The sequence below is a fragment of the Rhineura floridana genome, chromosome 5, assembly GCF_030035675.1.
Source record: "Rhineura floridana isolate rRhiFlo1 chromosome 5, rRhiFlo1.hap2, whole genome shotgun sequence".
NCBI classification, from domain to species: Eukaryota; Metazoa; Chordata; class Lepidosauria; order Squamata; family Rhineuridae; genus Rhineura; species Rhineura floridana.
Window position 1 is genome coordinate 126,998 of NC_084484.1, and position 27,306 is coordinate 154,303.

The 27,306-nt window shown below is 45.2% G+C and overlaps 1 protein-coding gene across 8 annotated transcripts in view; it reads left to right on the forward strand.

Annotated features, from left to right (window-relative positions):
* Positions 1 to 5,693: 5,693 nt before the first annotated feature.
* The window catches only part of LOC133386163 (tumor protein p63-regulated gene 1 protein-like), a 51,543-nt gene continuing 29,930 nt past the window's right edge, over positions 5,694 to 27,306 (forward strand). Inside the window, exons 1-5 of one of the 8 annotated variants that reach the window (XM_061629765.1) lie at positions 5,694 to 5,887; positions 17,369 to 17,636; positions 18,286 to 18,383; positions 19,607 to 19,647; positions 19,956 to 19,996. In XM_061629765.1, coding sequence (XP_061485749.1) covers positions 18,307 to 18,383; positions 19,607 to 19,647; positions 19,956 to 19,996 — 159 coding nt within the window. In that variant the 5' untranslated portion in view covers positions 5,694 to 5,887; positions 17,369 to 17,636; positions 18,286 to 18,306. Of the gene's footprint in view, positions 5,888 to 15,369; positions 15,698 to 17,368; positions 17,637 to 18,285; positions 18,384 to 19,606; positions 19,648 to 19,955; positions 19,997 to 27,306 lie in introns of those variants that run through there. The other 7 variants (XM_061629766.1, XM_061629770.1, XM_061629771.1 and 4 more) reach the window with 7 other exon arrangements.

Consider the following 27,306-nt stretch of genomic DNA (forward strand, 5'->3'; position numbering starts at 1 on the left):
CTCCTAAGCCCCATTTCCCCATAATTCCTAGTTCTTCTCTGTTCCCTACTTTTGCATTCCAGTCCCCCATGATTATCAGCACATCTTGTTTTGGTATGTGATCAATTTCTTCCTGTACTGCTGCATAAAATCTCTCCAATTCCTCCTCTTCTGCGGTTGCTGTTGGAGCATAGACTTGTATGATGGTTATGTTAATGGGTTTCCTGTTTAATCTCATTGATATCAATCGCCCAGACTTTGCGTTATAGTTCTTAATTGCTTTTGGTATATCACTTCTCACTATTAAAGCAACCCCGTTTCTTCTTAATTTCTCATTTCCTGCATAAAATATTTGCCTGATTGAAAATGTCCCATTCCCGTCCATTAAAATTCACTCACACCAAGTATTGTAATGTTGATACGTTCCATTTCTTGCTTGACAATTTCTAATTTTCCCTGGTTCATGCTTCTCCCATTCCATGTTCCTATTGTGTGCGTCATACAAGTCCAAACTCTCCTTTTGCATCTGTGCACATCTGCCTCTGGGCTTCCATTCGGCTTTGACCCAGGGGCATAATTAGTCACAGCGCTACTCGTACTTGTCCATTGTTCTTCCCCAGTAGCTCACTGAGTGCCATCTGACCTGGGGGTCTCATCTTCAGGCACTATCCCGTATTGCATTTTGGATACTCTGTTCATAGGGTTTTCATGGTAAGAGGTATTCAGAGGTGGTTTACCATTGCCTTCCTCTGAGTTTGGATGCATCTTAGTCTGGTGTTTCAGCTTTGACCATTCCACCTTGGGTGACCCTGCTAGGAGTCTAGCCTCTTGGTCTAGACTCCTGATGGCATTGCTCTCAGCTTCTTCAACATTCTCAAACCCAGAGCTTGGAAAAGTTACTTTTTTAAACTACAACTCCCATCAGCCCAATCCAGTGGCCATGCTGGCTGGGGCTGATGGGAGTTGTAGTTCAAAAAAGTAACTTTTCCAAGCTCTGCACCCCCTCACCATGTTAAGGTGTGCATCCTAGAGGAGAAGGCTTGCTGTTATTTTTATTAATTTAGGAACTAATACCCTGCTTTTCAAAGCAAAAAAATCCTTCACAAACTAGCTTAACAATTTTAAACTAGCTATAAATACAGTAAAAATTCACTATCACAATCAATACAGTAAAAACAGATCATTTCCTTAAAAAAAAGTGAGCAAATTGCTACCAGTTACCATGTTAGTGGCCAATCCTATGCATGCACAATATGCTTTACTTCCAATAAACATGCTTAGATTTGCTCTGGATTTGTCATAGGGATAGGATTGCAGGTTCAAGGATGTGCTATGGTTTGACTTGAAGTCATTTCAATATAACCCTCTAGAACAAGGATGGGGAAACTACAACTCGGAGACTGCACGAGGGGCCCTCAGCCTAATTTCAGGTGGGGGGGAGTCCAGAGGCAGAGGAGGATGGAGCAATGAAAGGAGAGAGAAACCCTTTGCAAGCTATCAGTTCAAACCTCTGGCAAGAACTATCAGTCCCAGCCAACTTGGCATGGAGGGAGAGAAAAGGGGGTGTAAAAAAGTGTAAGGTGATGCGCATTGGGGCGATATATCTTCATTTCACATATATGTTCATGGGGTCTGAACTGGCAGTGACTGACCAGGAATGAGACCTTGGGGTAGTCGTGGATAGCTCGATGAAGATGTCGACCCAGTGTGCAGCAGCTGTGAAAAATGCAAATTCCATGCTACAGATCATTCGGAAAAGTGTTGCAAATTAAACTGCCGGTATCATAATGCCGTTATACAAACCTGCAGCTGCATTTGGAAACTTGTGTACAGTTCTGGTTGCCTCAGCTCAAAAAGGATATTGTAGAGTTGGAAAAGGACAACCAAAATGAACAAGGGGATGGAACGACTCTCCTGTGATGACAGGTTGCAGTATTGGGGGGGTTTTAGTTTAAAGAAAAGGCAAGGAAGAGGTGACATGACAGAAGTGCATAAAATTATGCATGGCATGGAGAAAGTGGAGATAAAAGTTTTTCTCCCTCTCTCATAATGCTAGAAGTGGTGAACATCCAATGAAGCTGAATGTTGGAAGATTCAGGACAGACAAAAGAAGGTGCTTCTTCACATAGCACATAGTTAAACAATGGAATTCGCTCCCACAAGAGGTAGTAATGGCCATCAACTTGGATGGTTTAAAAGGGGATTAGATTAATAGAGGATGAGATGATGGTGGTGGTGGTGGTGGTTACCCACCCTTCCCCAGTAGGTCCCAGGGTGGGTCACAATGATTTATTTATTATTTGATTTATATCCTGCCGTTCCTCCTGGCAGGAGGCCAGGTCGGCAGGTATTTTATAATAACATAAAATACATTATGAAAAACAGCTTAAAACGCTAGCTACAATTCTTGAAGGCTATATTTCCTTCAGTACCAGAGGCACCATGCCTGGATACTGGTCAGTGGTGACTGGTGGCTCCATGTCAGTAGGGCAGTGAAATCCACTCCAGGTTTTTAGTCTGAACTCTCAAGAAGCTGTCCAAGGTGCTGATCCATCAGCCAGACTTTTATGTTAGCCTAGTTTACACTTTTTTTTCTGGCTGATAGTAAATAACTGGGAATTCCTTCCTAAATTTGGGTACGAATTCCTAAGTGGTGCTACTGCTCAGTCTCTTTCTCCCCACAGCTATTTCTTTGTAGCTGTGAGAGGCTTGGGGGATTTCACCACTACTGAATGTCTGATAGACCAATCTTATCATATGCCTGATAGACTAATCTTATGCAGAGGTGTCTTTAAATTATTTGAAATTGGGGCCATTTAGGGGAAAGGCTGTGGCTCAGTGGTAGAGCATCCGCTTTAGGAAGCTGTCTTACGCTGAGTCATACCATTGATCCATCTAGCCCATTACTGTCTACGCTGACTGGCAGGGGCTCTCCTAGATTTCAGGCAGGGGTCTCTTCCAGCCCTCTCTGGAAATGCCATTGGGGATTGAGCCTGGGGCCTTCTGCCTGCATTCTGCTTTGCATGCAGAAGGTCTTTGGTTCAGCCCCTGGCATACCCAGGTAGGGCAGGGACAGACCCGTGCCTGAAACTTCTGCCAGTCAGTGTAGATAGTACTGACTGAGCTAGATGTACCCAATGGTCTGACTTGGTAGAAAGCAGCTTCCTGTGTTCCTAAGGGACTTAGAATGTGAACAACTCTATATGGCAATGGGTTGCAAAGCAATTAACCCATTAAGGAGAGATCAACTGCAAAACCTACATGTTTACTCAGAAGTAAGTTCCATTATGCCTAATCATATTCTGATTAGCAAGCTGGATGGAAGAACTATCAGGTGGATCCACAGTTGGCTCCAGAATTGTACTCAAAGAGTGCTTATCAATGGTTCCTTCTCAAACTGGGCGGAAGTAACGAGTGGGGTACCACAGGGCTTGGTCCTGGGCCTAGTGCTCTTCAACATTTTTGTTAAAGACTTGGATGAGGAGGTACAGAGCATGCTTATCAAATTTGCAGATGATACAAAATTGGGGGGCATAGCTAATACCGTGGGAGACAGAAAGAAAATTCAAAGGGACCTTGATAGGCTGGAGCATTGGGCTGAAAACAACAGAATGACATTCAACAGGGATAAATGCAAAGTTCTACACTTAGGAAAAAGAAACCAAATGCACAGTTATAAGATGGGGAATACTTGGCTCAGCAATATGACATGTGAGAAGGATCTTGGAATTGTTGTTGATCACAAGCTACATATGATCCAACAGTGTGATGTGGCTGCAAAAAAGGCAAACGCAATATTAGGCTGCATTAACAGAAGTATAGTTTCCAAATTGCATGAAGTACTAGTTCCCCTCTATTCAGCACTGGTTAGGCCTCATCTTGAATACTGCATACAGTTCTGGGCTCCACACTTCAAGAAGGATGCAGACAAACTGGAAAAGGTTCAGAGGAGGGCAACAAGGATGATTAGGGGACTGGAAACCAAGCCCTATGAGGAGAGACTGAAAGAACTGGGCATGTTTAGCCTGGAGAAGAGAAGACTGAGGGGAGATATGATAGCACTCTTCAAGTACATGAAAGGTTGTCACATTATAGAGGAGGGCCGGGATCTCTTCTCAATCGTCCCAGAGTGCAGGACACGGAATAATGGGCTCAAGTTGCAGGAAGCCAGATTTCGACTGGACATCAGGAAAAACTTCCTAACTCTTAGAGCCATACAACAATGGAACCAATCACCTAGAGAGATAGTGGGCTCTCCGACACTGGAGACATTCAAGAGGCATCTGGACAGCCATCTGTCGGGAATGCTTTGATTTGGATTCCTGCATTGAGCAGGAGGTTGGACTTGATGGCCTTATAGGCCTCTTCCAACTCTACTATTTTATGATTCTAATCAGGCGTAGTCCTTAGTGAACATGTTTAGGATTGCAGCCCTCGAGAGCCTTTGCTAACTGGTCTAGTGCAATGGCACATACGGACATAAGAAGAGGCCTGTTGGATCAGGCCAATGGTCCATTTAGTCCAGCATCCTCTACTCACAGTGGCCCACCAAGTTGCCCATGGCAAGCCCACAAGCAGGACCTGAGTGCAAAGAGCACTCTCCCCTCCTGTGGTTTCCAGCAACTGGTATTCAGAAGCATACTACCTCCGACCCTGAAGGGAGACCATAGCCATCATGGCTAGTAGCCATTGATAGTAGGGTTGCTTTTGAAGCCGTCCAAGTTGGGGCCATCACTGCCTCCTGTGGGAGCAAATTCCACAGTTTAACTCTGCGCTGCGTGAAGAAGGACTTTCTTTTGTCTGACCTGAATCCTCCAACATTCAGCTTCATTGGATGTCCATGAGTTCTGGTGTTATATGAGAGGAAGAAAAAACTTTTCTCTGACTACTTTCACTACGCCATGCATAATTTTATCCACTTCTGTCATGTCCCCTCTTACTCGCCTTTTCTCTAAACGAAAACCCTTTCTTGGAAGTCAGCCCCGATTATGTTTAGTGGGGTTTACTCTCTAGAGTACAGTACGTCTTTTTAGGATTGTAGTCTCAGAGGGCAACGCTCAGAAGTGAGTCCCAGAGTTCAGCTGAGCTTCCTCCCAAGCAAGCGTGTCTATAGGGCTGCAGCCTGTGTGTGTGATCAGGGAGGTCTCTGGCGCAAGCTAAAGCTCACGCAGCGCAGGGATTAAGAGTTCGGGATTACGCTCAGATTCAAATCCCTAGGCTGCTGCTTAACATCATTGGAAAGTGGTCTCAGCGTAAACTACCTCACAGGGTTGTTGTGAGGATAAAAAAGGAGAGGGAGGAAGAGCCACGTGTGTCACTTTGAACTCCTTGGCTCGGAGAGGCTGGAGGGGAGGGGAGATAATACATTAATGTCTTTTTCAATAGGGCGTTCATTGGTGGGCCTGGCAAGCTGCTGTTTCTCACCCTCAGCGCCCCTCATCCGGCATTAACCGCACAGATTTGCCCTGCAGAGTTGTAGACTAATGTTAAATGGGGAAAAGCACTCTGTGTATGGCCAAAGGCACTTTGGTTTCAACATTCCCCTCCCAAAGGGGAGGGCACCTTCTCTATATCTCACACTGTAGGCGCCCCTCCTCTCTGTTCCCGTCTCCTATTTAGGGGGGGTGGGGAAAACCAACCTCACAGGCTCTAAATTCCCCCTCCCCCTTTCCCGCTCCTCTTCTTTTCCGAGCGATGAATTCTGCGCTCTGCTCGCCTCCCCTTTCTCAAGCCGCCGCGATCGGTGACTCTGCTCTCGTTTGCCGGCTCTCACACCTACGCCGCCGCCGCTTGCTCGCGCATGTGCACTAAGATGGCGGCCGCTGCTGGAGGGCTGTAGGAGGCGGCTCTGCGGCGGAAGGAGCGACTCAAGGCTCTGCGGGAGCGCACCGGAGCGGCGGCCAGGCAGGTCGGTTGGGCGGGAAGCAGGGTTCGGGGCAAGGGAAAGGGCGGGAGGCTGAGAAGGCTCTTGGGTTTCCTCCGAGTGTGAAGGTGGTGGTGGGGCTTGTTGGGGGAGCGGCCAGCTGACGCCATCATCCTGACGTCATCCTCGCGTGGCGTAAGAACCGAAGAGGAGGCCTGGCGGGTCGGGCCCCGCAGAGGCCAGTTTGGGTGCCTCTTGGAATCTGCTTCCCTCCTCTGCCATCCGCTGCTCGGAGGTAGACTGCTCCTGTCCATGCACGTTCTGCGTCAGGGGCGAGGAACCTTCGGCCGTCCATCTGTTGCGTGCTAAACTACAACTCTCGTCAGCTCCAGCAAGCAAGGCCAACGGCCGGGGAGGGGATGGCAGTTGCATTTTAGCAACATGTGAAGAGCCAAAGGTTCTCCACATCTGCTCTAAAGGGAATGACCAGACACCATGAGTTAGAAAGGGGATTTTAATTGGACATTAAGAAGTTTATGGCGGCATGAGCTGTTCAGTGGGAAAGGTTTAATGTACAGAGTGCTGTGGGCGATAGTGGACTCTCATTCATTGGAGCTTTTAGAGTAGAGACTATATGGCCACCTAGCAAGAACAGATTTCCTGGACTGGCAAGGGGTTCGACTAGAACTCCCTCCCAGCTTTTAAGGTTCTGCATCTTCAAACTAGAAATGTTTTTTTAAAATCTTAAATTGAATGAGAATGCAAAAACCTTTGTATCTGCAAACCTCAGTTATGAGATTTGGGGTCTTGGAAGTGGGTATGCGAGTATGGGCGGGGGGCTTGGATCTGCTGGAATCTTCAGAAATGAGATCTAAAGTGTGGGGGTGGGGTGAGAAAGGTGTAAGAGCTTTTGGAGGTCTAGAGCAGCAGATTTGGAATTGAGGAGCACAAGGACAGGTTAAGAGGCCACAAGGCAAAGGATCTGAAGAGGCAGCAGGAATGTCTGTATGGGATTCTTTTGCTATGTATATGGTACCAAAAATGTTTTTTGATTATAAAATGCATACCATGCATTTGCTGGAGTGGGGCTGTGTAGCAGAAGGAATGGGGTTTGTGTTTGAAACCGGGGACTGAGTACTGTGGTGGAAAAGTTGAGGTCATATAGGTAGGAAGATGTGACAGCGTGGCTGATGGGGTATGCTTTTTGTGAAGTCTTTATTAAATACATTTAACAAAGTAAAACCATTCTCATATAACTAAACACAAACATTCATATTTTAAAGTAAAAAAATAAATGAAATGAAAAACTATGGAACTGTGTTATATTCCTTTTATTCTTTTTCCCTTTAAAGTGAAGGGAATATCCATAAAGAAGATGGATAAATTTTGTCCTGTAAACTGTTATTTCAGAACATAATAATGACCAGTGCCTCTTAAATAAAGCCTCTTAAATCTTTCGACTGCCTTGGTTTGTCTGTTCTCTGGCTAACCTGAATCTAGTCTTATTCTGGCACTGGGCAAATGCTTCATTCGCAGCACAACAGATAAATCTCTTTGTTTGCCCTTTTTTCCTTTTCTGAACTATGTCACTCTCAGCATTAATGCCATGTTACAAATTTTATCAAACCAATCCGGAATTAATGAAGCTCTTTACTTTTTCCATGCTTTTGCAATGTTTTTTTTTTTAATGTAGTTTGCTTTTGAGCTGATGGTGAATGGGGTCAAATGTGCAAAGTGCACAGAGTTATTGGAATGGTAGAAGATATCCTGAAGGGTTTAATGGGACTGGCTTTTGGGACTGTAAGATCTGGCAGCACCAGCGGGTGATAAGGATTCAAACGTTTGAAAGCTGGAGTGCAGGCCATAAGCGTCCTGGGACGTAGCTGAGTAGCTTGGTGTCTGTTAGGGACTGTCTTAAAACTGGGAGAGGTTGCAGACACCATATGCAGAAGGATGTGTCATGCATCTCTGGAGATTAACCACCGCTGTTTTTCATACTCCTTCTGAATGTTCTTTTGTTGGACCCCTAAGTTCTCCTCCCTTGCAGAAAGTAAGCTTAAGTACATACAGTTGAACATAGCACCTTCTCCATTTATTTTTCCCTTATCAAACAGGAATCTGCAAGCTCCTCAGGGCAGAAATAAATTACGGGACTTGTGTGTTTAGATAAAAAGTGGGCAATGTTTAGGTTGACAGGTAGTCAACTTGAGAATACCTTTAACTTTTAAGAAGGGATGTTGCCCTCATGGTTATGAAGATGAAACTTGATGTCCTCCATTCCTGAGAGCAATCTCCTTTATAATTTAACACACTGATATTTGTCCTGTTTTCACACATTCTAGCCAAATCTTGTTTTTAAAAAAAGAGTTCAAATTTGCATTTACTGCTAGGGGACTGTCTGCACAGCCCAAGGCAGGAAAAATGAGAGTGTAGTGTAGGGGCTAAGAGGCTGTGTTATGAACCAGACATCCTGGGTTCAAATCCCAAGTTGGCTCTGAACTGAGTAAGCAGCCTTGAGAAGGTCTGAGCATGCTCAGCCCCTGTCCCCAATATGGGGGTGATAATACTGATCAATACCTTACAAGGTGATAGTTTATAGATATCATTGGCGCAATGTGCATGGACCACTTTAAACATTCTATGTAAATGTTAAGTAGTATTTATTGGACATTTTCCTTATGATGGAAGGCTTAAGCATTTGGGACTTAACCTTGGCTGGGGGTATGCTTAATGATTATAAATGACGTTGAAAGGCAAAAAGAATATATTTGCTGTGAACCCAGCAGTGAAAATATTTGGCAGGAGGTTCAATTGACATTGAAGAATACAGCTGTTAGTTCCTTTAACAAGAATGTGCCAGATTCATGATCTGTCAGAGGCTGTTCATGTAGAGGGAAGCCTCTGTGTTTAGAACACTTTTGAAAATGAGTTAATAGGCACTAACAAGAGCCAGCTATTTCCATTGTTTTGTTACCTGTGTTGGGAGCATCTGGCCACCTACTGTTAGAATATTAGGCTAGAAAATATTAGGCAGTCCATATTCGTGATTTGAATGCTTTCTCCAGATCTCAGGGCATATCTGTATAGATTTAGCATTGGACGGTTCATGTATAACCTGTGTCTCATGTTAATATCCACACTAAATCCCAAAAAAACCTGACAGTGTGTACTGAATTGGCAATAATATAAGGAAGGAATATTATTGGCCAATCTCAGCTGAGGCCATTTAGTGCTTGGTCTCTCACATAGTTTTGTATACGTCAAATCTTCCCTTGTCATTGAAAGCCATTGCTTTCGTCCCTTGGAAGCCTTTTGTTTCTTAATTAAGATTAATTAATTAATTAATTAAGAAATAAGATAGCTGAAGGTTTCCTGGCACTTTTATTGCCGCCAGTGCCCCACGAAGTTGCGGCTCTATGAATTATCCATGTTAAGAATAAAGCGATCTGTCTGGCAAGATAGGCCGTCTACCACACAGCTCATGCTTTAGTAATAGTTTGACTAATAAAGTTTCTGACAGCTCAGGAAAACGGATTGCTGTAGACGAGGCTCACCTCTATAGTTTTGACAAAATATGCTTTGGAGAGTTCCAGTTTGCATCTTGGGTGACCTTTTTGGCACTGAAAGGAACAAAATAAGGTCACAGTCTTTACTGGGATGGTTTCCTGTACAAGCCCTATTGAAATGGAGAGAGTGGATAGAGAAAAGTTTTTCTCCCTCTCTCATAACACTGGAGCCACGTTGGTGGAACCGCAATGGTGGTTCTCTGCCTCCACGGTCAAAGGCAGTATGCTTCTGAACACCAGTTGCTGGAAACCGCAGGAGGTGAGGGTGCTCCTGTGCTCAGATCCTGCTTGCAGGTTTCCCATAATGGGCATCTGATTAGCCACTGTGAGAACAGGATGCTAGACTAGGTGGGCAATTGGCCTGATCTAATAGCCTCTTATGTTCGTATGAAATGGATGTGATTTGCACAACAGCATATTCATTAACCTGAATATGCTGCCTCTCTGTGGAGGCTCCATCTCAGAAATGGGGCAAAACAGTAGGTGATGGTCAGGGCTAGATGGGCCTTTCGTCAGATCAAGGTGAACAGGGATGTTCTCTCCATGCAGTTGTTTAATGTGGATTGTGCTGGACAAAGAAATGAGTTACATTGCACACTGGTGTCCTTGGTTGCAGTGATCAGAAAGGGAGAGGCTGTGAATGGCATGGCAGTTCATGAACCAAGTGACGAGGAGGGCTTGGCAGTTCCACTAACAAGTGGTTGTACTTGTTTGGTACTCTGTTCCAACTCTGAAAAACCAAATAGCCACATATTTTTGCAAGCAGATAGTCGATGGTGTTCATGTACAAGATGGCTGTGTTTGGACAGATGTAGATAAGCCTCTGCGTGCAGTTGTGCATTTCCTGTTTTCATGCCACATGAGGAAGTAGAACAGCATCTTTACCCCACATTAAGCACAATATCTTTCAAGGCCCAAAGAAAATTAGGAAAGAAAACACTTGTGCTGATGTGATAAGGTCTGTGGTTTGCTCTGGCTGAGATAGGAAGTTTAACTCTTGTGTTTCTGCTGAAATTCAGAATACAAAAGACATATCTTCATTTTAACAACCAGAGCCTGGTTTCTCTGGCTCTTAAAGTACTTGCTGCTGTTTTAGCAAATGGTCACTATCAAAACTCAGACTGGATGGTTTTCAAGGGGAGGAAATCCATTATTAACAAATGGATTTTAAATTGTATTTTTGAAACATGGAAGTTATAGTAACAGCTCTTAAAAATGCCGTGGCTTAAAATGATACAAAATTCATTATGAACATGAATATTGAAGCTTACGCAATATCTTAAAATTAAACCTTAAAGGACTTTTAAACCCCATCAGTCAAACTTATATGCACACTTTATTTTAAAGTAGGAGAGAGAAGCATGTGCTAAACCTTTCACATGGAAGCCGTGGCTTGAAATTGCTTCACTTTGGTCATATCCATTGAACTCAAAGCCTGCCTTTTCTATGTAAATAAACAAGCTGAGGCAAAAATATGTGGCTTCCTAGGTCAAGTATTGTAACCCATGGTCTACTGTGGTGTTATCTTAAAATTATGCATTCAGACTCTCATGCAATGGCATGGACATTTATTTGGCTCAGTCATTAGCTACGTTTGTTTCTGAAAAGTCCTGTGCTCTTTGTGTTAGAGTAAGTGATCTGGTTTGGTGTCCTTACATAAGTGTACAAGGCACGCCAGAGAGAAACCCTTCATTTCACAGTTGCTCCTCTAAGCATATATTAGTTCTGAAGGTTAAAAGGTATGTGAACTGTATGACTACATGTTTTGTATCGTGCTCCTGGGAAGTATGGAAATGGACTGCCTTCAAGTCAATCCCGACTTATGGTGACCCTATGGATAGGGATTTCATGGTAAGCGGTATTCAGAGGAGGTTTACCATTGCCTCCCTCTGAGGCTATTCCTCTCTAGCTGGCCAGGACCTGCTCAGCACAAGCCAGCCCCTTCCTTAAAGACCTTCAGCTCTCATTTTGTGACACCGAACATGCCTTTTGGCCATGTCCCCAAGTACAGACATATAGCTCTTCTGGGACCAGTAATGTGTTTTGGATTGTGAGGAAGAACTCGACAGCCTTTCTTATTCATGCTGTAGCTGTGACTGGAGGGGTGTGGCCAACAGGTCAGTAATTTAATTTGGTCCTCTTTCCTGGTGGATTTCAGTCAATCCAGTTTGTCAAAGCGGCTTCTTGCAGTTTCTGTTTCCTGAGCGCATCAGCTCTAGCAGTGGTCCTGACCTGTTGGTCCCCTGTTGAAATACGAGTGGTACTCTTGACTCCCACAGCTTGTCTTTCTGGTGTGCATGGCGTGTGTGAGACAGGAAATTGAAATATGCAAGAGGATCATAAGGGTTGAACTCAAGCCTCGTTGAACAAGGAACTGTTGAGCTTTCTAGCAAGGTCCACCCCAGACCTTAACCACTAATGCATCCAGTTAACCGTGCATGAAAGCACTGCATGAAATAAACTTAAAATAGCAGCACTTGGTCCCACAGGAGATTTTCAGAGAGCTTTGTGAATATTGCCTGTATCAAATCTCTCATGGGACGTAACAGCTCATGAACAGATGCAAGAACTGAGAAGTGCCGTGTGAATGAAGAGAAAGGAACCAGACTAGTAGTAGCCACTGTGGTGCTCTCCAGTTGTTGCTGGACTATAGTTCCCATCATCCCTGGCAGTTGGCCATACTGGCTGAGGTTGACAGGAACTAGTCTGCAGCAACATTTGGAGTGCACCATGTTGGCTGTCCCTGAGCTAGACTGTCAGAGTGCTGGCTGCCTCCATGTTGAAGGCTTCTGTCTCTTGGGCTTTGGGGCTGAGCTTGCTCTCTCTGTCTCCCATTCCACCGAGGCTCCAGTTCGGGGATGGGGAACGTCAGGCCCAGGGGGCTGAATGCAGCCATCCAGGCTTCTCTGTCTGGCCTTTGGAACTCTTCCCAGGCCATACCCCCGCACCGGTCCTGCTTCTCACCCCGAGTGTTTTTGGCTAGCTGGAATGTGTTTTTGAACGGTGACCAGGCTTCTTGCTTGTCTTCATGGAGGACAGAAATGGGTGTGCAAGTGTGTGTAAAAACTAGTGCACTGTACAATGGTAATATTTGCACTTATTGCTCTGCCCACTTTTTCCTCTGGCCCCACTCACTACTGGCTTGCAACCCTTGGAAGGGATGTTGTCACTTGCTATTCCCTCTTGGTGTGTAGAGTCTTGCAGGGCCCAAAGGGAGTCTTGCAGGGCCCAAAGCCTTGTTCTGCCAAAACTTGGTCAGGGAGGTTTATGTCCCACTTGAGCCCCCATGCTTTAGCATCAAGAATCATAGTAGAGCTGGAAGGGGCCTATAAGGCCATCAAGTCCAACCCTCTGCTCAATGCAGGAATCCAAATGAAAGCATTCCTGACAGATGGCTGTCCAGTTGCCTCTTGAATGCCTCCAGTGTCGGAGAGCCCACTACCTCTCTAGGTCATTGGTTCCATTGTCATATAGCTCTAACAGTTAGGAAGTTTTTCCTGACATTCAGCCGAAATCTGGCTTTCTGCAACTTGAGCCCATTAATCTGTGTCCTGCACTCTGGGATGATCAAGAAGAGATCCTGGGCCCCCTCTGTGTGACAACCTTTCAACTACTTGAAGAGGGCTTGCAGATCTCCCCTCAGTCTTCTCTTTTCAAGGCTAAACATGCCCAGTTCTTTCAGTCTCTTCTCATAGGGCTTTGTTTCCAGTCCCGTAATTATCCTTGTTGCCCTGTTCTGAACCTGTTCCAGTTTGTCTGCATCTTTCATAAAGTATGGATGAGGTCTAACCATTGCTGAATGAAAGGGATAGTAATGAATAGTACTTGATGCGATTTGGAAACTATACTTCTTTTGATGCAGCCTAAACTAGCATTTGCCTATTTTGAAGGGATCGATGTCGGGCTGACTGGTCTGTAGTTCCCAGGTTCCTCCTTTTTGAAGATATGGACAACATTAACCCTCCTCTTTTGGAAGAAAACTGAGCCAAAGTAGGAATTGAGTACGCCTGCCTTCAAGTTCATCCTGTTTGTTTCCCATACTCTGGGCATTAGCATATAGACATCATAGGCCATGTGATTTATCATCTGGATTCCTTCCTACCTTTTTATGAAGATTATTATTGGGCCCCATTAGAGCTGTTCTCTCAGTTCCTGCTACTGTGCACAAGCTGTTGTCTGTCGTTACTGCCATGTTTACTTCTCCCTCCCCCTTAAGATTCATTTTAAAACTCTCCTGACAAACTCTCCACGCACCCAGTGAGCTTCATGGCTGTGTGGGGATTCGAATCCTGGTCTCCCAGGGCGTAGTCCAACACCTTAACCACTACACCACACTGGCTCTCACTGTAAAAGCCTAGCATGGTGGGGTAGGGGAGTCTAGTGGAACCAGGTAAACCGCATTTATTTATTAAATTTATATCCCGCCCTTCCTCCCAGAAGGAGACCAGGGCGGCAAATAAAACACTAAAAACAATCTAGAACATCTAAAAGCAGACTTTAAAACATAGTAAAACAAAACATCTGTAAAAGCATCTTAAAAAGATTCCAACACAGATGCGGACTGAGATAAGGTCTCTACTTAAAAGGCTTGTTGAAAGAGGAAGGCCTTCAGTAGGCACCAAAAAGATAACAGAGATGGCGCCTGCCTAATATTTAAGGGGAGGGAATTCCAAAGGATAGGTGCCACAATAACACTCAAGGCCTGATGCCTTTGTTTTGCGGGCCAGACCTCCTGATAAGATGGTATCTGCGGGGCCTTCACCTGCAGAGCACATTGATCGACTGAGTATAGAAGGGGTAAATTTAGGTAAAATTTGCCTTGGGGTCCAGCACAGAAGAGTAGGTGGCATGTGGGGTATGCATGCATTCACCTTATTTTTTTAACTTCCTTCTGAAGTGCTTTCCCCGTCCCAAATTGTCTATATTCTTTGAGCCAGGCTTGTGGTGCTGCATGTATGTTAGGTAATGGGATTTTTTTCCCTGCTGTGTCACTTCTTAGATGGTTCCTAATTATTTTTAAATGTTGTTAGATTGTTTTAAATATGTTTTGTTTTATTTTGAGTTGTGTTGTTTTAACACTTTGATGCTTGCTATGCTGGGCTCCTTTGGAATACAAACTTAATAAACAGATGAATAAATTTCTTTGTGAGCTGGTGGTGGTGGGGTTTGCTGACTCTCTTGGAGTAAACGCCTCCCGATCCAGTAGTTGCGCCAGCTATTTCTTGAACAAAGCTGAAGCTATTATTCAAATCCCCCCCTCCTCCGCCCCCCCTCCAGAATCTGGCTCTTGGCAATAGAGTGTTGCTCAGAGTCAAAGAGGCACTCGGGCTCTCCATGATGTCTCCGGGCTAGCAGAGGGCAGGAAAGGTGGTGAAAACTCTCCTTCAGTGCAGACGACGTGACAGCTTTGAAAAACTGCTATCATGTTTTTAAATCTGTTGGCGCCAGTCTGCATGCTGGTATAAATAAAGAAGCAAAAGAGGATTAATTGTGGATAACATATGTGGAACAAGACTGTGAGAGGACTTTCTAAACACATTTTACAAGTACTTAGAAAATAAGGAATTTTATAGCAAAATACCTTCCCTGCATAAGCGTGCTGTGTTTTTCTTCTCTTCTCCTCCTCCCACCTTGCCCTCAACTTTTTCACTCTTGGCTACTTCTCTCTCTGTCTTTCCTTGTAGTGATTATTTATAAGGGGTCACACGAAGGAACGAAAATTTAGCCCACACATAGCCAACGTGGTACCCTTCAGACAGGGCTGGCCCCAGACATGCAGGGGCCCTTGGGCACAAGCCTGCCCCGGGCCCCAGCAGTGCCCTTCCACTATTCATGGCAGGATCGCTGCCGCAGATCGCACAGTGAGAACTTTGGAGCCCCCACCATTCCCATCTTGGCTCATGGTAGAGATGCATGAGTGTAGCACGCATGCGTGCCATTGGCTAAGATGGCAGCAGAGGCTTCAGCCGCCGTCTGGGTTAAGGGCAGTGCTGCGTGCCCAACCGCACAACAGCCAAGAAAGGTAAGTTAAATCAAGGGAGTGGAGGGGGCTCCGGAGCTCTCGCTGTGTGATCTGAAGCAGCGATCCTGCAGCGAATTGCAGAAGGGGAGGGCCCCCTGTAGCCCCAGGGGCCCTCAGCCAGGACCCCACCTGGTCGCCCTTTGGAACCGGCCCTGCCAGATTTTGCTGGGCTACCTTGACTACATTGGCTGTGCTGGCTGGGGCTGATGGGAGCTGTAGTCCAACAGCTTTTGGAGAGCACCATTCTGGCTTCACCCTCTGAACGGGGTAAGTATTGGTTACCTTAAGATGCGTTGTGCTGCTTTTCTCTTGCAGATTTAATTTGCCTCAAGCCAAGACACAGCCATTGTTTTTGTGTCACAGCTCCCCTCTTCTTTGGTGACTTGGTGCATGATCTAATCCCAGGTGGCTTATTTATATTTGCTGCTACTTGCGACTTGGTTTTTAAGCCCTTTGGGCAAGAAAGCCTTTTAAAATGTTAGATGTGTGGGAGCACATGGGGTCACTCCTCTAAGAAGTCAATAGCTGGGGTGGGAGCCCCTTGGGGCGGCAAAGGAGAAGTGCCCACAGAGGCAGGGAGAGGCAGCTGGCTGAGGCTGGAGGTCAGGCCTGGTAGGACAAGTGAGGGAGCTAAATCACCTGTGCTGGCTTGGCTGGATGGGTTGAGCCTTGCAAGTCAGGTTTCCAGCTGCAGCAATGGAGCGGGGAAAGAGACTCCTTGTTCATTAGCTGGGTGTGGATGCTGTCCACAGGAGGAAGCAGCTGTTGGCTAGTTCCCCCAAAGGTCGTAAAAACTTAAGAAGAGCTTGGCTGCTGTATCAAAGGCCCACCACAGCCGCCTTTTCAGCGACGACTCCTGCAACTCTCTGGGAGGCTTGCCAGAGTCTGGGTGAAAATAAATAGACTGCCTTCAAGTCGATCCTGACGAACAGGGTTTTCATGGTAAGCGGTATTCAGAGCGGGTTTCCCATCGCCTTCCTCTGAGGCTGAGAGGCAGTGACTGGCCCAAGGTCACCCAGTGAGCTTCATGGCTGTGTGGGGATTCGAACAGTGGTCTCCCAGGTCATAGTCCAACACTCTAACCACTGCACCGCACTGGCTCTCAGAGTCTGGGTGAAGAACAGTCTGTTTGATCAGGCCAGTAGCCCATCTAGTTCAGCATCTCAGTGACCAACCAAATGCCTCTGGGAAGCCTGCAAGCAGGACAAGATCGCAGCAGCACTCTCCCCACTGGCAATTCCCAGTAACTGATATTCAGAAGCATACTGTCTCCCACAGTGGAGGTAGAATATAGCCATCATGGCTAGTAGCCTTTGGTAGCCTTTCCCTCCATGCATTTGTCAAATTCCTTGAAACTTTGGCAGTGGCTACCCCTTTCCTTTGCAACCTGAGCCAGTGTGCCCTTTACCTGCCACTCATTATCAGAAGCATTGACTGATTTCATGTTGGAATATTAACCAACCTCCTTGTTTCTGTAGAATTCGTTTTTCCTGGTGTTAGCCAAGAGGTCAGTTGTACTCTTCTGTAACCGCTTGATGATTCTGTGTTTCTTGAGTGACTTGCTGCCCATTGACCGTATCTCTGTTGTGTTTGGCTGGGCAAGAGTTGCTCATATTCAAAGTCACTTTTAATGATTGTTGGATTTCCAACCAGAGTTTAGTTTCCCTCTCTTGTTTCCAAGCTTATCATTCAAAGATAACAGCATTGAAAGGGATCTCTTAACTCCCTTTGTGAAGAACTAAGCCTCTTCAAGAATGATCATTCACAGATGATCATTGCCCCAGTAAAGAAAGGTGTCAAAATCACAAAGGCAAAGGTGAAAGACCTGGAGATCACTCGGTGAGATTGGTGCAGTCCCCCATTCTGCCATCCCTCACTTTCCCGGGAAAACCCCACCACCTGGGAGGTTCCTAGGCTGAGTCCTTCCTTCCCTCACAGGTTGATCCCTCTACACCTGGTGGAGATTTTTGTGCATAACGTGAATGAGCGACAGCTGAAAGTAAAGTTGGCAACAGGGCGAAAATATTATCTGCAACTCTGTGCCCCCAAAGGGGATGAGAACTTCCTCTTTGAGCGCTGGATTCACCTTGCTTACCTGTTGCACGTGGCCAGCAGCAGGATCAGTGCTCCAGTCAGCTTCACCTCGAAGGAATCGGGGCTTCACACGATATGGACGAGTGCTAGCTTGCGTGCTACATCTGAGAAGGTGAGTCTCATGAAGCAAAGCTACCCAAAAGCCTTCCTTCTTTGTCCTTTACCATATCTGCCTGCCATCATCACACTGCTCAGTCTTACCCTAGCCCCTCCCCCACCTCTGGCATCCCAGCTTGTCAACAAGCCTGCCCCAGACAAAGTGTGGAAGGATCTTCCATTTCACTTCTCCCAATTTCTCATTTTCCCAATTTTTGCCGTTTAAAAAATTCTCATGAAAATTCATCAGCAGTTTGGTGTGATTTCCCCCCTAATTTCCCCCCTCCTTCTCTTTGTATGCAGTTTTGACTTATGAACACATTTTTGCAAGCAATTTCTCCTAATATAATGCATTTTTGTATGTTATGTTCACTAATATATTCGTTGTTATGCACACTTTCCTGTCAGATGCATTTTGATAAACACTGTCTGGTTGGACAACTGCATTGCCAAATTGGAATGAGTGCAAATGGCAATGGAGGGCTGTCTTTCAGTTCTTGTACTGTTTCAGAAATTGCCAATTTGATTGATTTGCCTTTCAGTGTGAACAGAATCAAACTTCTCCCCCATCCCTACCCCAGACACATCCCCCGCCCTCTTGTCCCTCCCGGCCATCCTTACTAGAGCATCCTTACACATCTGCATGACGTGCTGTGTTTCTCCAGCAGCCTTGGCTCCCAGGCACCATGGGTGCACAGTCCGCGGAAAAGCTGAAGGAGCAGCTACGTCAGGCCAGCTTGGCCAGGAGCATGTCAAGATCCACGTACGTACATGCTGTGCTTTGGGTTGAACAATCCTAAGTGTTGTCTTGTTTAAAAATAACGCAAAATAATTAATTTACTGTTGTTGGTTTTGGCAAAACATCATACAGATATGAAGAGAAACAGAAAAGAGCAGGGTAACCCCTGAGAGATTAGTCTATTGAGGTAGTACTAGCCGGGGTCTACCCTGTTATGTAGCAACAACGCATCTCTTTTCCCTTCACCTTGCATCTCAGTGCAGCTGCACTGGAATGCAGAAGCAGCTGAATTTTCATTCATTCTCTTTGCACTGGCTAGCTATATTGGCTGTTTAGGGGGAGGGGGAGGAAGAGCTTGGGGGTTGCCTAGCAACCGCTCAGGTTCCCCCCCCATGGTTGGCCCAAAGCCAAGTGCTTTCCCCATATAGCCCAACAGTCCCTATTTACCAGGGATTGTCCTTTTTTCTTGGTTTCCTGGTCCTTGGTAAATCATTGTGCCTATTGGGGGGGGGGCATTTTTAGTGCAAATGGCTAATCATTCTTCAGGGTTCAGCTCCTTCCTTGGGGTTAAATGTCTAGGTGTATATATGTTTACGTACTGTGTCTCTGGTACACGTGAATATCTGGGCTCCTGCTGGGAGGAAGGGCAGGATATAAATCAAATAATATAGAAATAAAATAAGCCATGGCCTCCCCCAAGACACCATGCAGGGCTCAGTCTCCCATTTCATACACTGCAGCCGCTGTATTTGGAGCTGTTGGTAATGCATTGTTAGACTACTAAGTTTGGCTCTGTAACTAAAAGAACAAGCACCTTTTGGCTTTCAAGTTGGTGGAGATTGGGATGGGGGGGAATTCGATCCATTTTGCATTTCAAGGTGAAGCTATCAAATTTGCACTTTCCGAAACAATATGAGAACCCAAATACAGCCCTCCTTCGAACTTTACACTTATCCAAATTTTGCCATGGAGTTCTCCAACCAAATAGTGTTTACATAAATTAGGGGGAAGTACACGTAGGCGGCCAGGCTACTCCAGCATAAATTAATTCACACATACAGAGGTGGAGACTGAATCTTGAACAATGTGTAATTGGAAGGGGAGGCCTTGTCAGCGACCTTTGCGATGGAACTAGGGGTGTTACAAATATATCCATGTTTCCACCTGTGAAATGAGAAATTGATTCCGCTCTGGCCAAACTGTGGCAGTTGTGTGGTCAAATTCTCATCCACGCCTTTCCATTTCAGGGAAAGTGACCTTGCTTCACAACACAGCATCCTCAAATCAGGTAAGGATGGAGGAACTGAAGGCAAGGCCATGCTCAGGTTAAACTTCAGCCCTGCTCCCTGATATGTCTGAGGTGGGCACAAGAACAGCCCTCCAGCCAAACATCTCAGCATGGTGCCCCCAGTCTTGAGATGCCAGGATGGCGCATCTTGGAGCCTTTTATACAGCGGAGTGTCTGAAGTAGCTGAGTGGGACAGCAGGGGTGCATCCCCCTTAGAACCAGGTGCCTGTCTCTACAGACCACTGACAGGACCCTTTGCGGCCTCCACAGCTTTCACTCCCTTCCTCCTTTCCTCTTTATTTCAAAAGGTTTTGCTTCTCAAGGATCAGTTGGAATCTCACCCAAAAAGGTAAGGAGACTGGTCTTTTCCTTCTCCAGCTCTGTGGATCCTGTTATCTCCCAGAGAACCCAGTGGCTGGACTTGGCATACCTTATGACACACAGGGCATTTTCCCAAGGTGCTAGTCCCTGTCAGCAATTTTCTTGACTTGCAATTTGGTTGACCTGTGTGGTCAGAAATGTGAGAAAGGGGGAGGGAAGGGATGCAGATTGAAGGCAGAATCGCAAGGGGGGTGGGTGGAACTGGTGATTCTAGAATGCCCATTTGTGAGGGGAGAAAGACATTTGACCCAGAAGGCACAGAATAGGAGTGGAGGGACTTGCACAGGAAAGGTCTCAGGTACCATTCTTAAAATCAGAGATGTGGGCTTGTGAGCCTTCTTTATCTAGCATATTTCATTGCTGATAATGCGCTGATAATGTCCAAGAGGATAACGTGGTCAACGGTATGGAAAGCTGCTGAGAGATCAAGGAGGACAAGCAACTGGACCGACCAGGCTCCAGACCACTTGGAACAGTCTCCTGGGACAGCACTCTGCAGATGCAATAGAGGCAGCATAAAAATCTTTTTTTGCTGCCCTTATTGCCACATGATAGGCTGCCGCAGCCGCTCTAACATATGTCCGATCGTCGTCAGAGCGAGATTTCCGCCACCGGCGCTCTAGCTGTCTCACCTCCCGCCTCAGAATTCGCAACCGTGGGGTGAACCACGGTGCCGTCTGAGCTCTATTCAGGGGGAGAGGGCGTTTCGGAGCCACCCGGTCTAATGCCCCGGCGATTGTGGCATTCCACCCCTCCACCAGGGTCTCAGCCGAGTGGCTGTGTTCATGCTCCAGAGAGTCCCCAAGCGCATTCAGGAATCCATCAGGATCCATCAGACGCCTGGGGCGGACCATCTTAATAGGTCCTCCACCCCCACGGAGGGTTTGTGGCACCGAAAAGTCCATCCTCACCAAGTAGTGGTCTGACCATGACAAGGGGGTGATGGATGTACCCCCAATTTTCAGATCACTCCCCTCCTCTCCCGAGACAAACACAAGGTCGAGTGCATGACCGGCTACATGGGTGGGCCCCATTGTAATAAGGTGCAGCTCCCAGGAAGCCATGGTTTCCATGAAGTCCTGAGGCGCCCCAGTAAGGATGGCCTCTGAATGTACATTGAAGTCCCCCAATACCAGCAGGTTTGGGGACTGTACACGCACAGCCGAGACCACCTCCAGCACCTCGGCCACGGAGTCCGTCGTGCAGCGGGGTGGACGGTACACGAGCAGAATCCCTAGACTGCCCTAATAATTACTTGATTATTAGATCTGGAAATGTCTTGGCTTCCATCAAAGAACCCACATTTTAGCATGTGTTTTTAAATTGCTTTTTAAAAAAATGTGTTTTTAAATTTGTATTTGTTTTTAATGTTTTTAATTGTTGTAAACCGCCCAGAGAGCTTCGGCTATGGGGCAATATACAAATGAAATAAATAAATGGGAACAGTAGTTTAAGGGAACTGACCTCACAGACCTACAATTCCCATTACCCTTAAATAATTATATCTACAATTGCCATCACCCGTAACAAACTACAGTTCCCAGGATTCTCTATTAAAGTGTTATAAGAGTGCTTTAAATGTATTATGTTGATGTGACATCAGTGCTTGATGGATGACATCAGAATGTGTGTTTGAGATGACAGTGGGCAATGTAGACATTCTGTCATTGGTGTTCGATCTATGATAGCCCCTACACATGTGCAATCCTTTACTTGATGGTTCATATATGAACCAGCTCATAGTGCAGAATTCTTCCATGCCTCAAGGATGCCTTCTTTCTTCTAGAAGTTTCTTTCTGCATTTCTGCACCATGGTAGCTCCAATGGAGACTTGCCCTAAGGTGATGCTTTTCAGGCCCCCTCCCAAAACCACATTCCAATTCCTTACTCAGTCTATTACTCTGTTTATAGACACATATCTGTTCATGCAAATGTACACCTATTCTTACACCAGCAACATGCAAATACACAAACCCCAGCAAGGTTTGAGAAAGAATTCAGTTCCAAGCCTCAGCTAGGGTATATGTGAAGAAATAAGATAAGAGAGCCTCTGAGCATATGTGGAATCCTTTTTGCCACTAACCACACCAGTTTGGGATTCATTAGCCAGCATGATGTGTGGGTCAAAGGGCAGGTTTGAGTCCTAGGATTTCTTTACCCTTTCTTTCCAAATTTAAACCCTGCCCAGTGGTGTCAAGGATTGTCACTGCATAATACAAATTAAGACCTTGTGCTTGAATTTTGGACAGCCCTATCAGAAGGGAGAGGCAGTCTCATAGGGGTGCTCAAAAGGGAGGGAAGGACTAATTTATGTTGTGAAGATTGCCCAATCCATTCTGACCAATGCTCTTTCTCAGGGGCAAAGGGTCTTTCTGTGTCTTATTCTCGTACACCCTTGAACACAACACCCTCAAGAATATACTTTCAAACATTTAGCAAGTGTACTAGAATAAGACACATTAAAACCCTTTGCTCCTGAAGAAGAACTTTGGTCAAAAAGGATTGGGCAGTCATCACCACAAAACAAATTACTACTTTTAAAGCACCAAGTTGAGGCTTACCTCATCTTATGCTCTAGTGCAGCATTTCTCAAATAGTGGGCCTCGACCCACCAGTGGGCCTAGGGCCACTTTCAGGTGGGCTTCAGTGCCACAGCCTGACTAGTGCCTCTTCACTTGCCTGCCCTGCACCCTAGACATGCCACATAGCCTTTTGGTTGGACCAATGCCAGAAATGTAAAGGTAGCTGGGAGACAGAGAAGTTGTGGGGAACAGAAGGGAAGGAAGGCCTCTCTCCGCAGAAGGAAAAAGACATGAGTGGAACATGAACAGGCAGGAGGGATGAAAGAAACTGGCAGTTGGGTGTGTGTGGATAAGGTACATGTTAAGTGGAAGAAGAAATTACAGGAGATGGGTAAAAATACTTTGAGAGGCATGGGGGGATGGGATGGCATGGAGAAAATATTAAAAATATAAAAGAAAAAGCCCTTTAAAGCCACTGAACTGCACATTCTGAGTGAAACAGGGAGGCTGTCACAGTAGCTCGAGCAAATACCTGTACTTAGGAAAGCAGAGCTATGCAACTCCCTGCCACAAGGAAAACACCGTGGCAAAGAATTTAGCAATTTTTCAAGATGGTTTAGAGATCAATAGAAAATGATATCAGTAATTGCCAGCTGATTATACCAAACTTCATCTGCCACAAGTCTCTGACTGGTTCTGCCCCTGCACCACCATTTTGTGACTGGTGGGCTTCAGTAATTTTCAGTGGGCCCTGGGGGTGTAATGTTTGAGAACCTCTGCTCCATTTTTTTAATGCTGTCCCCCCCCACCAAGTTTTCTCCTGCCTCTCCTATAGCCGCCCATCTCTTTTTCCCCACTCTCTTCTCTCTCTTTGCTCTTCCACAGCAGGTGGCTGTCAAGCCTTCCAAACGTGTAACAATCTCAGGCGTGATTGGCCCATCAGTGTTTGTATGCAGAGAAGAAAGGAACAAATAAATCTGCCTGCTGCTGTCTCTGAGTTGCACTTGGTTGTGGAAGTAATGCATTCTTGCTGAGCAGTTCCGTAGCAATCCACTGCCATACAGGGACCATGTCTACCGGGAAGGGGATTGGAGAGCCACTGCGCAACACATGCGCAAACAGACATACAAACACCCCACAGTTGGAAGAGTCCTTTTGAACTGGTATGTCGAGAGGTGCATGAATGATCCACTCTGACCAATTCATTGCTGAAGCTGACTGCATCTCTATACATGTTTGCAGCATGTTGGTGTACTTGGGGAGATGCCATGGTTGGAATCAAGATACAGAATAATTTTCCACTTGAAGAACACTATCATTAGTACCCAATGAGAACTGTGTACATTGGTCGGGATGAGCCAGATGTCCTTCATCACAACATCCAAGTTTGTGCCAAAGTTATGAACACTTGTTGTGTATCCCTGTAATTCCATGGACCGCATAATAAATGGGCTGAAGACACACACGTCATCATCTGTACTTGTCACAGTCTCTAGATTTGTTCTAGTAATTAGGAACCCCTCAATTACAGTGTCAACTAACCAATCTTGATTCAGAAGAGACTTCATGTCATCTGCATTGATGCAGACCCTTTGTATGGTTGAATTTCTCATGCGTGGATAGCATGTTATAGATTCCCATGGAACATGTTCTTTTTTCCCCATCAGCTTTCCTTGAGTAGGTTTTTGAGGGGTACTTGAAAAATAGGGGGCTTCCTGCTCAAGATCAAAGGCAAAGGATGATAATTGGCTTTCCTTGCTAGCAGCTTGATTTTCATTTTTCTCATTTCTCTCTTGGGAGGCATCAGTTGTAGTATAACCGTGCATCAGAAGGGAATCTGATGCAGCCAATATGGTTAACTCATCTTTTTGTCTAGGTTTCTTTCTTCCAGATTTTCCTTTTCGTCCACTCATCCTCAATTTCTTCAGAGAATACATTACCTTTGTCCGATGAAGACTTTTTCCTACAAACATCTGTGCTGCCATAATATGGTAGCATGTCCTGGAACTGTTGCAAGAACATGTTTCTTTTGGAAATAATTTCACCACATATTCCTTCTCACGTAATCCTCTGATAAGGAAACAGCCAGACTGTGCTTGTTAAGAATATGCAGTTTTGCTTTACAATTAAATCTGCTTTAACCGCTGGAGGAAGGTGATTTTATAATCTATTAAAAGACAGGCTTGTTATATATTACAGACTTATAGCTGAACTACGACAAATCGGAAGTCAATAGTTTTTATTCTTTTTTTCCCTTTTTTATTGTATTGATCTGTGTTTTGTTTTTGTATTGTTTTGGTTTTGAAAATCTGAATAAAAATTAATTGGAAAAAAAAACAATTAAATCTGCTAGACTTTCCATAGTCTTTGATTTATGGTCTTTTCTTTGAAGTTCAGGCACATGGTCTGTGTCCATCTTTCCCTGCTTTATGAAATGCACAATGTCATCTACAGGAACACAGTCTACTGGAAACTGTGTAGTATCAGGATTTAATTTTCTGATATTATGTTCTGCTAAGAGATGGTAATTTCCAATTCCACACAATCCTCTTAAAATTTCTTTTAGATAATATGTCTGAAGGAAATAAAAACCCCAAACCATTTCATCCATGTTCAGTTCCTTCTCACTGCATAGCCTCTTGAACACAGCATTCATGCTTTCAGACACATTTGTGGTGATGCCGCTGGTTCCCTTATAGATCCCTCTTTTTTCCAAGAGCCATCTTCCACAGCTTGTCATAACAACTTTTCTCAGCTTCTGATCAAAATAATTGAGGAAGCCTGCACTCCACTTTACTTTCAATTTGTGCAGCAATTTCAGATACTCCTCTTCACTCTCACTATCCAGAAGCTGAAGAATATTGTTGGTGTAAACTTTCTGATCACCTTTCCCTCCTTCATGTGCAGAGACCCAGAATTCTACATCTTTTTTAATATGGTTCCAGCAAAGGACATGTGCATAGCCTGGAATAGCTCAATAGCATGCACAATGGCTGCTTCTCTGTCTGTGACTATCACAGTGGAATCATTGTTGATCTTGGGCACACGTTTTCCTATAAATAAAAAAAACCGCTCATGCACATTTGTTGTGCGCTTATCATGGATCAGTATGGCCAAAGGAATTGCTGGGTTCTCCTCAAAGAAAGCACACTGGAAAATTAAAGGTGACACATAGAAGTCTCCAAGCTGAAAGGTTGTGTCATAAGACAAAAGTGTGTTTGGCTTCAACATTATCACCTCTTCAAATATGCTAATAATTTCTGGAAGTGCCAAAATTACAGACACTTCAGGGACAAGAGTGAATTCACATACAAACCCTTCCAGAGCATACTGAAGCTAATACACACCATATAAATCATCATGGCTGATTCTGTTTTTCTGTTTCTCATACTTCAGTTTATTTTTTATTTGTTGTGTATCTTTAGGCAGCATTACTTTCATATGTTCAGCTGAAACTATTGTTGTTGCTATTTTAGGCTGGTAAACTTTGCATGGGCCAAAGTGTTTCTGCCCCATAGCTTCTGACAATACAGAAGGCATGCTACGTACATGACATCTCCTGGGATATTTTTTCATATTTCCATGAGGCACAGATGGTTCAGGTCTCTCATCCTGTCCAAGGTAATGGACAATTACTCTGCCTACACTTCCATCAGGCACTTCATATGCGTATCTGTGAAACACTTGTTCTGTGTTAAATAGTCTTTGAAAGTATATCTTTCATACCAGAGGATCCCCCCTTGGCAACAAATGCCTTCCTTTTTGAATCCATTTGTACTGATCACATCTCCAGTCATCTTTTTTATGTTTGTGGCCTTCGTAGCTATAGACAAACAGCTGCCCACATTTTGGCTTAGCAGCTGGGAGAGTTGATTTTCCCCCTGCTACTGGGTTTTCCAAACTCTCAAGAGCTTCAAATGGTGAAAGTTGCTCAAACTTACGCATGTATACTACACTCATGGCTTTTCTGCTGTAGGTAATGCCACTGAGCCACCTCCACAGTATAAATATAGCATACCTGGGCTGCTGCCTTTTTGGTCTGAAAAAAGAAGGGATCATCCTGTCTCTGCAGAGACCAACAGATCTTATAGTGCCCCTAGTGGGAAGAAGAGTAAACTGCAGCTATTCTCTAGCACCAAAAGCTATCTGTAGTTGCATTCAATACTAGTATAGCTTACTACAAAAACCTTGCTAGGAAAGAAAAACAACAATGTACTATATTGTTTACAGTATTATAGCCCGGAACGGGTATCAGAACGTGGTTTGCACGGAAGTTTTGTGTCTTATTGCATGCATCTCATGTAGTCATGTGGGACTGGTGAATTTGGTGGGTCTGGCTCACTGGGAAGTCGCCGTTCCGGGCTGTTTTACGTAAAAGCGTATTATAGCCCGGAATGGGTATCGGAACATGGTTTGCACGGAAGTTTTGTGTCTTATTGCATGCATCTCATGTAGTCATGTGGGACTGGTGAATTTGGTGGGTCTGGCTCACTGGGAAGTCGCTGTTCTGGGCTGTTTTACGTAAAAGTGCATTATAGTCTGGAATGGGTATCGGAACGTGGTTTGCACGGATGTTTTGTGTCTTATTGCATGCATCCCATGTAGTCATGTGGGACTGGTGAATTTGGTGGGTCTGGCTCGCTGGGAAGTTGCCGTTCCGGGCTGTTTTACGTAAAAGCATATTATAGCCCAGAACAGGTATCGGAACGTGGTTTACGTGGAAGTTTTGTGTCTTATTGCATGCATCCCATGTAGT